The 15,730-nt window shown below is 46.5% G+C and overlaps 1 protein-coding gene across 2 annotated transcripts; it reads right to left on the bottom strand.

Annotated features, from left to right (window-relative positions):
* Positions 1 to 8,921: 8,921 nt before the first annotated feature.
* DPH3 (diphthamide biosynthesis 3) lies at positions 8,922 to 12,079 on the bottom strand (the record flags this gene model as incomplete). Of its 2 annotated transcripts, XM_084248017.1 has the most annotated exons (3): positions 8,922 to 8,987; positions 10,870 to 10,944; positions 11,972 to 12,079. In XM_084248017.1, 3 exons carry the CDS (start codon positions 12,077 to 12,079, stop codon positions 8,922 to 8,924), a joined length of 249 nt encoding a protein of 82 aa, XP_084104143.1. The 2 variants fall into 2 exon arrangements, with proteins under 2 accessions (XP_084104143.1, XP_084104144.1); XM_084248018.1 differs by lacking the exon at positions 10,870 to 10,944.
* Between the last annotated feature and the right edge of the window lie 3,651 nt (positions 12,080 to 15,730).

The raw sequence follows: 15,730 nt of genomic DNA, 5'->3' as shown, positions 1-15,730 counted from the left end.
CCTCCTAGGCAGACCTCCTAGGCAGCATCGTGCAGACCCCCAAAAGCTGACAACTACACTGTCACTATCCAGTTTTCAAAAAAGTTTAAAAAAAAAAGATGACCCTCATTCAAGTTATAGTGATTTTGAATCATTGAACTAAAGCTAGTTCACTGTATGGGAAACACTGGTATAATCAGCGAAAGAAAGAATGTTGAAATATGATTTTAAACTAAAGATAATGTCTACATGACAATAAAAACTTTGAGAGTTCTTTATTTTCTGTTAGACAGAAATTATTTACATCAGTACCAGGTTACTGTCGCTTGGACCTTATTAATCTTGTACAAATTAACATTTAACTTCATTCCACTTCCTGATTTCAATATCAGGTCTGCTTTCATGAATTATTAGCTGCACAGCAGTAAGCGATGGCATGTACCTGAGCAGGACCAGCAATGCGTGATTAGAAGACTTCTGACTTTCAAGAAAGTTCAAGAAACTCCATTTTCTAATGAGGCTCATTCAGGCACAACTCGGGGTGGGGGGGGGCTTTTGCTGGAAGCTTGGGCAGCGCCACGTCCACTGTGAAGGGTCAGAGAAGGTGTGAGGTCCCAGCAGTCCTGAGGCTTGCTTAGTGGCACCAACAATGAGACATTGGTGTTTGCCCCCTTGTCTTTATTCTTCCAGATTCCTTTGGAAAGAGGATCAGACCAGAGCTCCCCACTGTCCGACTCATGGTAGCTCCAGGCTGTGCTCTTTCCTGACTTTCTGGGGCCCCAGAATCTTTACCTCCTGGCTATGGTTTCTGCATAAAACGACAGCCTGTCACTACCGCCAAGTGACAGCACACAGGCTCTCTGAGGAACAAACTGGCTCTGGGTACATGGACTGCGGATCCAGAATCCTAATTCCATTGAGAAGGACATTCTCATCATTGAAATCCGTCTACTTTTGTGATTTGGTGGAACTGTTCAGCCCTTGCAATATATTTCAGTGTTATCACATGGCTTTATCAGTGAGCAAGAAATGAAGGCTCAGATGTTATTAAAACCTTAACACACGCAGGAAGGATGGGGGCGGGCCCCAGCTACAAATCCAACGTAATGACTCTCATTTCCCTCATTTGGAAAATGAAATGCTTTTCTCTAATGGGAGAGGCACCAGCAATGTTAAAATCTGCATGGACTCGGGGCTTCCATTTTACACGCTCTGATAATTTAGCAGCACACTTTTACAATCGACATGCGGAGTGAGCTGGTAACTTAAATGCTGAGAGAGGAAAGGCAAGGCTGAGCCCAGGGCCCATTTCCACAAGCTGATGGCCAGGCCCTCTGCAGAGTCCCTCCCCCGAGCTCAGTTCTCCATGTTGCCAACAGCTGTGTGACCTCGGGCAGGTTACTTGGCTTCTCTGAGCCTCAAAGTCTTCCTTGATGGAACATGTATAAAAGCACTAACCTATTCAAAGTGGAACTTTCATTTCTTGTACTTTTAAAGGGGAAGTAGCATCTGAAGGGTCAGAGGTGAGTCTGCCAAGATCGAGGCCACCACCTCCCGGGCAATCTCAGAACAGGGTCACTGTGAGCCTGGGCTGTGCCCCTGATGGGCGCTGGGAGCCAGAGCAGCAGCTCTCTCCTGGGGCTCATATGTTGGTGTTGCTGGGTCAGAAAAGCAGCCCCGTCTCCCTCCCGCCAGCTCATCTGCAGAGGGGCACACTTGCCTTATAAAACCACATCGCCTCTGATCAGGCCTATCATGTTCCCAAGAAGACCCGTAGGAAAGGGAAGCAGAAGGCAGGTGCTTCCTCCTCCAGGTCGTTATTTTGCTCTCACAGTCCCTTCTGAGAGCCTGCCAACACAGTCCCCAGACCACCTCTTTTTTGGCAGAACTTTGTCTCTTCGCGCATTGCTCAGTGGGGACCTGTCGGCCTGTAGCAGCGGATCCCTGTTTATTATCCTCTCTGACTTTCACAGCGTGGAGAGGCGGCGTCTCGACCTCATTTTACTGATGCAGAAACAAAACAAACAGACGCAGCAAATGTTGCTGAGACTTAGTCCCGGGTGTTTGATATCAAACGCCTCACCCCTTTCGCCCCCTCGGAATATATTGCTGGGACATTCAAATGCAAGCCAAGACAGGAAGGTGGTATAAGAAGAAGGGGGGGTCAGGAGAGGTGATTTATATGTCGCCCGTATGCCACATTCTAGACAGAGCCTTGCGAGAGGATGTTCTGTGCCATGAGCATGGTGTTCCTTGAGCCACCCAACACAGCAGCCACAGACCTCAGCTGCGCGCGCACGGGGAACCTGCGATGTGGGGAACCTGCGATGTGGTCGTGTGACTGAGGAGGCCCCGCCTTGATTTTATTCCACCTGAGTGAAGTTAAATGTAAATTTAAAAAGGCACGTCACTAACAGCTGTCACATGGACAGGGCAGCCCCGGGACACAAGAGCCCTGCGAGGGGCCTCTGGATGTCGCCGAGGCCAGTTAACAGCGGGCTGTTTGCTCAGACCTTGAAGTGAAGGTCCCGCAGAAGTCAGCACCGGCACAGTCACTTAAAGTAGGCTGCCCCCTGGGAGAGACAGCACACGGGCCCAGCGAGGGGCAGGCTGGCCTGGGCTCGGCTGCCAATGGCAGTGTCCAGCTCTGGCTCCCCCCACAGGCCTGTCCGTTCACAATCATTCTGGGGCATGTTCTGGTCCCATCTGCTCCTTTTCCTCCTTCCCTCCACCCCCCACCCAGAAACAGTGGTCATCTCGCGATTTCCCCGTCAAGCAAGCCAGGACAACCTCAGGGGGGTAGAAATATTCCTTCATCTGCTCACAGTTGCATCAGCACAGAGCATGAGAGGGAACTGAAAAGTCACTTCTAACCCCCCCTTTTGCAGCCTGAGGCCACGCCTGAAGAGCGCCCAGTACTGTCTTCACCCTTTGCCCAGGGCTCTGACCTACTGAGCCCACAGATGGGGCAGGAGCACGTGTGCAAGTGAGATAAACAGATCCATCTGGTCAAGGTCAGGCACTCCTTCTGCCTCCTTGTGTCCAGACAGTGATTCCTTCAAATTGATGCTGGGTGGATTTGGCAAAGAGAACTGTGTCCAATCATGAAACTGCCAAGCATTTGGGTGACTTACTGGTGACAAGCATTTCCTTTCTGTTCTTAGAAGAGTCTCTGAAATCTATTCTATTTGTTAAAATCCCCCCTTGCAGACCTAAGGTCTAGCACTCACAAACAAAAAATGCTTGGAGCATACTGACTGATTGAATGACACAGCTTATCCACCTCAAGGGTGACTATTAATAATATTAACATTTTTCTGGAAGGAAAGCCCTGCTTCCTGTTAGCTTCACCCATAGTTTCCCACTATCTTAGCATGGGTGGCGAGTGCTCAGCTCAGTCAGCGGGACAAGTCACGTTTTGCTTGGAATAGAGAACTTCTATCTGGAAGATTCTGTTCAAGGCCCAAAGGTCAAGGTTTCAGCTGCAGCCAAATAGATGACATCAGCCTTGAACGGACACTGCTTGCCTGACTTGAAAATCTGGGTGACAAATAGTTGGGCACCATGAATGGGGACTTAGTTGTAATGAAAATACTCAGAGTGACTCAGCCCAAAGTTCCAGCAACCAGGAAACAGGTCTGTCACTTTTAATGAAACCCTAGGAGCATTTGGGCCCATATTTCTCTATAATTGGAGCTAATAAATGTCTTCAAATAGCTATTTATGGCAGACTTTGGAAATATTAGCCTGTTATTACTAGAGTTTTGTTGCACCAAAGCCTTGCTCAGCTCAAAATGCAATGGTAGCAAAAAGCAATCCCTTAGGACTGTTGTCTGCTGTCCGGCCAGCAAGGTGAGAGTGGCTGACTTGTTTTAATGTTTCAGCTGCTTCCTTTTTTTAAAAAATTAATTTATTTATTTATACAAGCGCTGGGTACAGTCAGAAGCGCGGGAGGGTGAGAGAATTCACCAGAGCCAGAGCGGGGAACAGAACAGGCAGAAGGACCCAAGTACACTACTGAGGGGAGCAGCGGGCGGCAGGAGAGGTCTGCGCGCCATGTGGGACCCTCGCCCGCATCCGGGGATCAAACCAACGCTGCAGAGGCTGTGGGCAGCTTGGCAGCCCAGCGCTCAACCGCTGCGCCACCAGGGGAGGCCCTACTTCCATTTTATCACTTGAAAAGTCTTTCAATTATTTAAACACACTCACAGAAGAAAGTAAGTGGGATTTGGAGTCAGAAGCATCAGACTGAAATCCGAACTCTTACAGGTAATGTGGCTGATTGGATTACTTTTTAAAAAATACTCTCTCCTTTCTCTTTATTCTACCCTTCTTCATGGAGAATTGTAATTCCCTGTCCCCTTGACTTGAAGGTCAGTACATGAAGTGTTAGGCCAAGAGAAAGTGGGCAGACTCTGGTACCTCTGTCTTGGCAAGTCCCCCGGTCAGGAGGCAGAGGGACATGGGATCACACCAGCCTGTGATTTGGAGTCACCCAGCCAGTCCCCAGCTAAGAGAGTGACTAGAGTTTCAAGTTTCAGGGCGGTTTGAAATGCACTGATGCCTGAGAGACACAAAGGCAGAGACTCAGTTTCAGTTAGCGTGGGGATAACACCTACATCAAGTGTGATCTAAATAAATGACAACATACATGACTTTGCCTGTTTAAGAACAAGTAGCATGTCCGGCCCCTGCTATGCCTCCCCCAATATTGTAAGTAAGCTGGGACTACAGGACTACATTCCTCAGAATTCTCTTCCCTGTATGATCCTGGGTTAGCATGGGTCACTAGGGAAATAGAGAAATTTTGTGCAAGGTTCAGAAGCCAGAAATAAGGCAGCAGACATATTTGGTATGCCCTGAAGGTTGGACCTGGGCACTTCTGCACACTGTTGCTGATCTGCCCACTTGTTTGGTTCTAAACCAACTACTATGCAAGCCCAGGGAAGGAACCCAGCTCCCCCTCGAAGTCATCAAAAGCGTAGAGGTTGGGAGCAGTGAGAGACAAATGTAGGTCCCAGTTTGTATTTTCTCTTGTTTACACCAAGTTTTCTTTTCCAACTACCTATTTGGTTGACCTATAGCTACCTCAGGCTCAAGCTCAGATCGGAGGTAATAGCCTGCTTGATGCCACTAGCTCCCAGCCCACATGGATCTAGCCCTTAGAGCAAATCCTTCATCTCTATCATGCATGGTTTTTCTGCTTCTCGGGATTGAGCCCTGATTACATCACGGCTGAGCCCATTGCCATGTAAACCTGTAAATTCTAGCAAGGCCCACAGATCATGTCTTTTTAAGAAAAAGATCCTTTTTTACTTTGAGATAAGGAATTTTCTCTGCTTTGGCTGCGTATCAGAATCACCCAGGGAGACTCTTTAAATATCTTGATTCCCAAGCTGCCTCCAGCCCAATGAAATGATTCTCAGGCCACCCTTGTTTTAAAGCTCCTCAGGTGATTCCAACATGCTGTGAAGTCTGTAGTCAGTTCTAGAGAGCAGTTCTCAAACTATAGCTGCATGGGAATCACCTGGTGGCCTTTTTATTTTTTTAAAGATTTATTTATTTATACATACAAGCACTGGGCACAGAAGCGTGGGAAGGCGAGAGAATTCACCAGAGCCAGAGCGGGGAGCAGAACAGGTAGAAGAACCGAAGCACAATGCTGAGGGGAGCAGCGGGCGTGGCAGGAGAGGTCTGCGCGCCATGTGGGACCCTCGCAGATGGCCGGGGATAGAACCGGTGCTGCAGAGGCTGCAGGCAGCTTCGCAGCCCAGCGCTCAACCGCTGCGCCCCTGGTGTCCTTGTTAAAGCCCACCCCCAGAGAGGCTCAGTAAGGGGGGAGGGCTGGCTCTCCAGGGCTTAGCACTTCTTACACTTATTCTAAGACTGTCCATGCTCAAAACAACGTGGCGTTCCTTTTGGAAACAGAAGAGTTAACTTTTGGTTTTCACGTTTTGTCATTAGTTCACATAATCATTTTCACAGGTTTTCTCAGTCTGAGATCTCAGAAAATGTGCCAGACCTAAAACGCCTTCTGTTTACTCTGTCAAGGCGCCTGCCCCAGTTACTCTCGTTTCTTTGGGGGTCCCAACAATCCCCTCCTCTGGGTGCATGTAAGCTCCCTGAAGGCAGATCTCCCTTGTCTTCTTCAAGCAGTGCCAGCCTCTGGCAGGCACTCCACAACCCCCCGCCCACAGAATGAATCCAGAGCATCCCTGAGAAAGAAGTATTGTTATGGCCCGTTTCACAGACCAGGACAGAGCTACAGGAAGATTCTTAGCTGTCCAAGATCGCAGTATAGGAACTGAGATTCAACTTGTATCCTGACCAGAGCTGCAAGCATTCATCATAAGCTTTTCTTCCTGGCAACTACTTTAAGAAAGTCAACTATCTTTGCCTTACTGCCACAGATTCAGAGCCTCATTTATTTTTTTCAAATAAAGACAAATATCCTGAGCCCAAACCTATGAGGCCAACAAATTATTCAACTGTTTTCCTATTTCAAAGTTCTACTTTCCATACCAAAAAACTACTTACCATGCCCCAAAGCGGGCTACAGATTTCCTCCTCATAAAATTCCATCAAAACCTTTTAATACAAAATGCCATTTAGGGGAAGAAAAATTACATCAAAACAATTGGATTTGAACGATCAGACTTTATTTAGCATGCCAATAATTTATTCTGGTAATAAATTAATATATATAATTATCAAAAATATTGGGTGCTTTCTAAGAAAAATGCTTCTGAGCATCTCAAGTATATACAAAGTCCTTTCAACAGCTGACTTTACCATTTCCAAGTCCAGAAGTGTGGTAACATCAAGTTACTGATGAACAGTCGCTTTATCATGATTTAGTTTCAAGTTCATGGAGGTTTCAATGACTTCAGCTTCTCCAACTTTTGATGCCTGAAATTGAAAGATATCACTGATCCAGTCTCCTAGTTACACAGATGAGGAATTCACTGGCCTTTCCAAGATTACCAGGGGATGAGACAGAGCCTGCATTACAGACCATTTCTCAGAGGCGCTCTGAAATGTCTGTTGAGCTAAGTAAGGCACATAAATCCCCCAGAACCCTAGACATAGCTGAAAGATCCTGGTTTTACTTCTTGCTCCACAGAGTATTCAATCCTGATGTGTTCTTTTGTGGCCAAAGGTGAACCTGGTGACTTGATTGCTTTGATCTCAAAATCATTCCCACGAGGGCAGCTTATCACAGACCACTGATTGCCAGCGGCCATTATGCTTTTTACCTGGGACGGACTTGGGTAACTTCTCTTCCTACTCTTCTGTGCTCCTAGACCATCAAGGACGTCCTTGTTTGAAAATCAGCTGCAGCAGCGGAAGCTAATGTGTCACAGTTACTTACAAAACCATCCTCTGTGTGGGGGGCTGTTCGTTTCTCCTTCCCAGCGCTCGCGTGGACCCTGCTCTGTTCATCTCAGCAGTCACTGGTTCCTAAACAGCTGTGGACCATTTCTGGGGTGTCAGTGTTCCAAAGAGTCACGATTTCTCACCACATCAAGAGTACGCCCTGTCATGCTTCATGTAACATAGCAAGCACTCCGGCACTCCATCACTGGCTATGGCTCAGCCTAACAGTTGCAGGGAATTGTGCTGCTGGCACATCAAAGGGCACTCGCTTTAATTTAAACCCCTTAAGCATGTACGCAGCACATTTTGCAGGCAAAGGATGATAACAATCTGGCGAGCTGGTTTTCTAATTGTGGGAGTTATTCCCAAAACCACCTGTGATTTTTTTTTTTAACATTATATGCACAAAATTGTGTACATAAAGGGAATTTCTGAATTTCCACGTGATTCTAATGTTTGCTACTCTTAGCCATGCAGCAGAAGACTGATGGCCTTTATGTATCCCCTTTTCTCCAGGGTCATATTTCTCTGAGCGAATGTGGGGTCTGGTTATAGGTACACAGGCTTATTAGATGTGCCCTCAGGGATATATTCACTTAGAGCAGACATCTCATTTGCTCATGTATTTGCTCATCCTCAGCAAATACAAGAGTTGTTGTGGACACTCTACCCTTTAGCAGGAGTAACTGGGGTTTGTGACAATGCCCAGCACACAGTGCAGACAGGAACTGACCCTCACCTGGAATGCAATTTCATTAGCCTAATTTAAAAACAAACAGACAAACAAGAATCCAGAGATAAGACATATTATTTGCTCTGATCTGGCAAAACCATTCACACATTTAACTCACTAATTTGGCAGGTTTTGCTCTTATTCTGTTAGCAATTTCACCTCCTTTAGCAGTTTTTCTTTTGATCCTGTCCCAGTTTTCAAGGAATATGCAGAAGATTGGTAGGGAAGCTCCATATTCTTTGACCAAGGCACTTTTGGACTTTCCTCCCTTACTAATTTCAATTGTGGAGAAACTGTGAGCAAAATGTTTATTTCTTTAACACCATGACCAGAGCTGGGCACGTGGTATAATAGAAATGAGATGTTTTCACAGGGGGCGAGCATCCTAATAATGGGCAAGACGGAGGAGCTGGCTTGATGTGGGAACCGGAAGTGCAGAACTGACAAAGCAACTAGTTTTGAACGGCAAAGTTAAATTGTCAAAGAAAGGGCTAATTTTACTAATCCTACGAAGTCAAAAATAAAATCCCCTTTTTATAAGGAATCCTAATGACTGAGGTAGATAATGCTGTTATCAGATGACATAATGAGGCATAGGATATACAATCAAACAGAAGGAAAGAAGTACTGATTAGAAATGTTCTTCCTTTAAATTCAGATGGTCAATAAGAACACTTCCAATCCAAAGGTGTAAGCATGAAATCCAGGCAAGTTGTGGAGTCACTTCTTTAAGTGCCGATGAGGGAACAGCACCCCTCACAGTGGCGGCCCCCAGGAAGAGTTGTGGCTTTGCTTTCCCAATTGTGTAGGGTTGTGACCCCTAAAGCCTTCTTCAGCATTTCACTAGTTCTTTGTTGGTGGAAGGGGCTGGGACTGTTTCTCCACACATAAACTGATCCTAAGACAGAACAAGAAACGACATTAATCACCGGCTATCTGTGTCACGAAAACTTTCATTTTGTTACAAAAATCAATCCTGTTTCTCTACTGCTCTATCACTTCATCCTTGTTCACAATCAGAGTCAGCACTGGAATAACAATTTGAAAAGTGTGTCTGTTTTTTAGTCCTGAATTCATACTTAATATAAGGCATTGTGGACATGTTGCCCGAATGTCTTATAAACAAACATGTCTTTCTGTACTACACAGCATCCGTGTCTCAGAAATCACATTTGCAGACATCTCACACTTTGTAAGTTTCTTTATGCATTACTAGCTGTACTAAAATTTTTCCACTTCAATATTTGGTCATTCAATTATCCTTTTCAAAATAATTACTGCTTCCAACTAACAGGAATAGTTTGTACACGTTTTCTAGTGTAGATAATCTGCAGTGTCAGCTATTTTGTTAATGTAATTCAATCTCTGATTATTTAGCCTGGCTTATGTCAGCTAGCACAAGAACCTCGGCCTCCCCAATGACCTTTCACCTGCAACCTGGACCCTGTATGGGCCAGCCATATCTGTCACTATCCCTCTCTCATTCCCACCCAGCACCTGGAGCCCTCCCACTGTGCTGTTTGAAATTTATGGTCCATCTTTAGCACAATACTCCATATTCTCAACCTCTTCTTTACAATGTCTCTGTGCTGCCTTGCTCTAACACAGTGGCTCGCAGAGTGAATAGGGAGGGCTTGCTTTATTCCTCTGGGGGTATATGGCAAAGGGGGTGGTAACTGCACCCAATGGGTAGAGGCCAGGGATGCTGCCAACCAACCTACAATGCAGTCAGCTCTGCACAACAGAGCTATTCGGGCAACATGTCCACAATGCTGAGGAGGAGCTGAGGCCACCACCCAAGGACGCTATCCCTTACATCACCGAAAGTGATGGTTCTATGTTTGCAGAGTCCTAGCACCTCTGAGATTACAGGGAGAGCTGGCTGCCCCGTTCAACACTGTTTTCCTCCTTTCTCTAGAGCCAACCAACTGTGACTCATACATCAAAAGACAGTATCATCATTCTCTGTTGCTGTCATCTACACCTCCCAACCCCCCTAACCTCTCATTCCAAAAGATGAGCCCCCAAGTGGCCCACCAACACCTTTGTGATCTGCCCTACTCCACAAATTTCATCTTGGACCACTCTCACTCTTCTTTGCTCTGCTCCCAGTTTTTGCTCAAACAGGCCTCTCAATAAAGCTGCCGCGATCATTCTGTTCAAAACTGCAACCTTCTCTCATGAGGTTAAGTCCTCATTCTCACCACTCCTATATTCATTTTAGACTTCATTCTTAAAGAAGATTAAGCTCCATAATGAAGTCTCCATTCAAAGTACTGGTCAAAAATTGGGATGGTCAGTATATAAATAAACAGCATTTATTTTTTTTTTCAACTAATAATGAAATGGGAAAACTGCAACTATGACTTACATTTCCATTAAGATACTGCAGAGTTTGACAATAAGTCAGATAAGAAATATATAATCATTGTCTTCAAAATAAGCCTAGGAGTACTGAACAATGTACATTATTTAATTAAATAAAGGAGGAATAAAGACTGTCAGTCATATAACCTCCATAATTATTTTCTTCCTATTTAATAATAATTTTCATTAGCTAACGAGCATTTTTGTGAATTGTCCTTTCAAATCTGACCTTCTAAAAGCTGTGTTTAATTTACACCACAGTTGTTTATTAATGGTTTTTAAAATTTGTTTTGGAAAAAAAAAGCATCTATCTAACACGTTTATGAAACATTCCTTACATATCACAGACAGGGGTTTCTAAGTCCTTGCTACTGCCGCAACCCGTCCCCCACCTTTGAAAGTCGACTCCTTACTTTGTCATAAATCACTTTTATGATGAGGGAGCAACTAGGACACGTGGCCACGTCTTCCCCATTTTCCAAATCTTCCTACAACAAAACAAACATCGTCCCATCAGCATAGTCTTTCCTCAGCAAAACATCTCCTCACCCGAATTCTCACGCCCTATTTATTCCTAATCCTTTTCATGGCATCCCTCCCTCAAGAGACGCGAGAGCCGAAAGAGAAAAGCCGACCCCTCTGTTGTGTGGAAACGCCACTGAGGGGAAACGCCTAGGAAGGCTGACTAGGAAGCTCGGTTGCCGCAAAACCCTTGGCAAGACAGAAACGCGTCCTTTTCTCCAAAGAAGCGTGTTAAGAAGGAACCCAAGCAGCAGAGGGAGGGGAAGACCAGCACTCACCGCCACCGCCAGGTCTAACTAAAGGGAAGACCTGGCGCCCTCTGGCAGCTCAGAGTACCCACCTGAGCAGAAACTGGACGGAAAGGAAGCCGGGAAGCGACGGAGCCAGGAAAGGAACCCCGGGGAGCGAAAGAGCGCAGGCTGAGGCGAGTGGGCGCGCGGGCCCCTCAGGTTGTTATGTTATAGGGCAGCCCCGATACAAAACGGGGTGCCTGACTGTGGGTCTTCACCCGCGCGCTTAAGAGGACTTATCAATGCTCTACTGCAGGCACACGCGAAAGGTTAATAAAAGGTTTATTTACAAGGGAAGGGCAAATGAGGAAATGTACAGCTCAGGGAGAAAAGTGGGAGACAAAGTTTTAAATGTGTCCTACCCGATCCGCCCATCTGGAATCCCAAATGGCACTCTGAGAGCTGGCCGCGAGCTAGGAGCCGTGAAGCCAGGAGGCGAGCGACAGAGTGAGAGACCCCAAGGCCCACGTGTTTGGTTTTTATACCCAACCTGGCTGCCCAACTCCACCCTCAGGTCCCAGCCACCCTCCCTTTGGTGGTGACGGGATTTGTCTTTCCCAATGTCCTGATGGCTTTGGTCTGGAGTGGGGGTGGCGTCCACAAAGCCTGTAAGGGATTAGCTCAGGACATCCTTTCCCCCTAACAGTTACAGGGCAGGGAGAGGGGCAGCCCAAACCTGGGGACCACCCTGTTACAAGGTTACCTTGGTGATGCAGAAGTTATCCCCACAGGGGCAGGGGTAGAAATACGCCTCCGCGTCCTCGTCATATTGGAAGTCCTCGATCTCCACCTCGTCGTGAAACACCGCCATTGTCGCTGGGGCCCTCAAAGGGCTGTCACCCCCTCAATCTCACACCACCTCAGTCCACCTCCTCATGCGCCGGCCAGAGCCGGTCGCTCTCACCACGTCCCGGCGAAGGTGCGATCACTTCCGGCGCGTAGACAATGACGCAACGCTGGGTTCAGGGGTCAAATGGGTGACCAGGGAGCGGTCGTCATGGAGATGGGTGAGTTAGGGGGCGGAGACACTGAAGCCGGTGCTCCCATTGGACGGAAGCGACCAATGGAATGTGGAGCCCGCACGCGCTGTCGCTACGTCACGGCAAGGACACCGGAAGTTCTCGGGCGCCGGCGGTGGGTTTCGCCGGGTCTGACAGATCCGGGCGTGCGGCCGCGGTGCCGGGGCGCTTAGAGCAGCGATGGCTGCGGGGTCTTAACCAGACCTGGCTGGAGGCCGCGTGGGCTTAGGGAACAACAACCCCGCCCCCCACGCCTGCGAAAAAAGGGGGACTCTGCTGCCCTTTCTGTGCGGCGGCGGGGAGCCGCTCGGCCACCTCGCACTCCCTCCCCGCCTCCCCAGTGGCCACGAAAGCGCCCTTGGAATTTTGATTGACCGCGTGACCCTGCGCTCGGGGCGGCGCTTAGCCTGTAGTTCTGGCTGCACTTGGCTCTTCAGGTACCTGTCCTCCTCCTCCTCACTCCAGATTATCTTTAAATGTCTTAATTTGTGTTGCTGACAGGACCAAAACCTGGAAGCAGAGATTGCGCCCTGGTTTCTCACAGTTGCCAGGCTTACTGCATTGTTAGCTACAGTCTGTGTATTTATTTAACAGTAACAGCATCATCCCCTTTTATTTAGTTTGCTGTGTGCATGTTACACTCAGTGTCGTTCTCTCATTACTCCCAGGAGTTTCCATGTTACTGCATTTTATTAGCCTTCAAATGGAGATACAGAGAGTTGGGTGGCTGCACACCTAGGAAATCACACGCCTAGGAAATGAAGAGCCAGTCTGACCCCAAAGCCCAGAACAATTTAATATTTACAGGAACCACAGATTTTTCTTTGTGAAAGGAAAGACGTCAGCACGCAGAGTTATTGCCATGGGGCTTCTGTGTGCCTTGAAGTGAAATGCAAATAAAAGGTTATTTGTCTTGAGAGCAGTGCTGATGCCTGCTATGGTCCAAGCTGATTCTATGGGGGTGTAACAATACTATTCGCATTAAAGCAAGATGGAGTCACAACTGAGCCCAGTTCTACAGATTCCAAGTCAAGTGCTCTTATAACCAGTGTCTCACTAGGTTCCCTTGCCAAATGTGAAAAACAGGAGTCCCCTTGCTTTGTCCATGTCACCTAGGAGTCTAAATCAACACAAGACATGATAGTTCTCTGAGTTTACTTGGTTTCTGTGCATTAATGATCACTGAGGTTTTCTTGGATTTTCTCTTTCACTTACATCTTACACCTCACCCAATCGATCAGCCATAGAGCTGTAATCCCAAAGGTATTCCATGTTCCTCTACTTCTGTCATTTCTGTGGCTGTTATTTTACTCTAATCTCAGACTGGAACCTCCTAACTGGACATCCTGCTTCAATTTTTGCCCCTTTATGATCCATTTTTCACATAACAGCATGAGCAGCCCTTTGAAAATGCACATCAGGGCTATTGCTTGCGTGTATTCCAGATTTGGCTTCATCAATAACCTACCGTCATAGCCGAGAAGGCATCATTGCTGGAGGTGTAATGGACTTTAGTGTGTTGTACCAGAGGTGCTAAAGACAGCCCTCATCCTCTCTGGCATAACACATGGAATTCATGAAGCCATCAAAGCCTCAGGGCCAAGCCTCTTGGAGTACTTGCATCCAACTCTGATAAGCCTGTGTATGTCAGATCAGCGGAGGCCTTTGTGCTGAACCAAATCAGCCTACTTAAGGCTGATAATCACCAGAAACTAGGGAATGGGTGGTCCTCCGGGAAATTGACAGGGAAGGGAAGCCAGGTAAAGTCACTGGTTAGAGTTTTGTGGTAGTTCAGGACGATGGCAAAGAGTCTCAGACCAACGATGCCATTGAGGAGTGCTGCACATCAAGAAATGAACCAATGACAAACTCTTGTTCCTTAAAAAAAGAAAAGAGTAAATTTATTCAAACCATTCAGTTGCTTCCTATTGCGCTTAGAATATAATCTGTGCCCTCGCCACACCACGTGTGTGGCTCTGCGTCACATTTGACCCCTCTCAGCTAACCCTCTCTGTTCATGCTGGCTGCGCTTCCTGCACAAGCTGGCCTGTTCCTGTGACTGGACCTTGGCCCAAATGCTGTCCCTTAAAGTCTGCTTGACTGCTCTTCCTCCTCTTCAGGCCTCAGCCAGATGACTCTTGAGAGAGGACTTTCCTGATATTCCTCCCCAACCCCATGCATCTTACTTCCTTTTTCACACTTACTCTTTGAAATCTGTGTCCTTCTCCCTCATTCCATGTTGACTGGTGTCTGTACCCCACACTGTAAGGAAAACATTACGATGGCAGGGGACTTGGGTCTGCTGCTTTGTTGTGCCTCCTGAGCCACAAAATACCTGATACCCCCGTCACTGCAAATAAATAGTGTACTGACTGAGCAGAAATCAGAATAGTTCCTCTTAAGCCTTAATCTAATCTGTGTTATACCCCTTAAATGGATGTGTCATTTTACACTTATAATTTTTTCTTTTTCAACAATATCATTTATTTTTTGAAGAGGTAAGCCCTGTGAGGACACAAACATTGATGGAATATTCTTTTCTGTATGGATTTAGAAATTACTTAAGACTGTAGTTACTTAAACTTACAGTAAATATATGAAACCATTAGACTTTTTCTTTCTTTTAAATGAGAGTTGCTGATTTTGTGTTTGTTTTAATACCATAGCGCTTTGGAAGGTACTTTGAACACACTTTGATAAAAATGCCCTGCACTTACCAGTAGGTGTCACTCTTGATCATAGTTACGCTTCTTATGAAATTTTAGATTTTTACAGAGAACAGCTTTTAAAAATTAACATTTCTCTATTTTCCAGTTCAGTCAAGCAGTAGACCATTTAAAGAGCATAATCACTAAAAGATGTATTTTCTTCAAGGACAAGTTATTTTAGCAATAGTTATCTAAAAACATTGAGCAGAACAGTGTTTCTGTATTTATTTTAACTGTATGTCACGCAAATTCTATCAAGGCACCTGGCCTTAAAGGATATGCAACTGTATCATTCCAGTTGTTAGCCTGGTGTTTCAGGGGGTGGATCCTAAGTAGCAGGAGTTAAAGTCAGGACAAGAAAGATGAAAACAGGGCCTCCCCGGTGGCGCAGCGGTTGAGCGCTGGGTTGCGAAGCTGCCCGCGGCCTCCGCGGCGTCGGTTCGATCCTCGGCTGCTTCCCAGCCACCGGAGGAGGGTCCCGCATGGCGCGCAGACCTCTCCTGCCGTCCGCTGCTCCCCTCAGCAGTGTACTTCGGTCCTTCTGCCTGTTCTGCTCCCCGCTCTGGCTCGGGTGAATTCTCTCACCCTCCCGTGCTTCTGACTGTACCCAGTGCATGTATAAACAAAACAAACAAATAAAGAAAGAAAGAAAACATGCCTCTATTAAAAAAAATATTTAAAAAAAAAAAAGAAAGATGAAAACAGAAGCAGTAAGAGAAACAATCAAAATTGGAG

Source organism: Talpa europaea (genome assembly GCF_964194135.1).
Source record: "Talpa europaea genome assembly, chromosome: 11".
In the NCBI taxonomy this organism is placed as follows: Eukaryota; Metazoa; Chordata; class Mammalia; order Eulipotyphla; family Talpidae; genus Talpa; species Talpa europaea.
The sequence above is the reverse complement of the archived record's forward strand: the minus strand, read 5'-3'. Positions and strand labels throughout refer to the sequence as shown.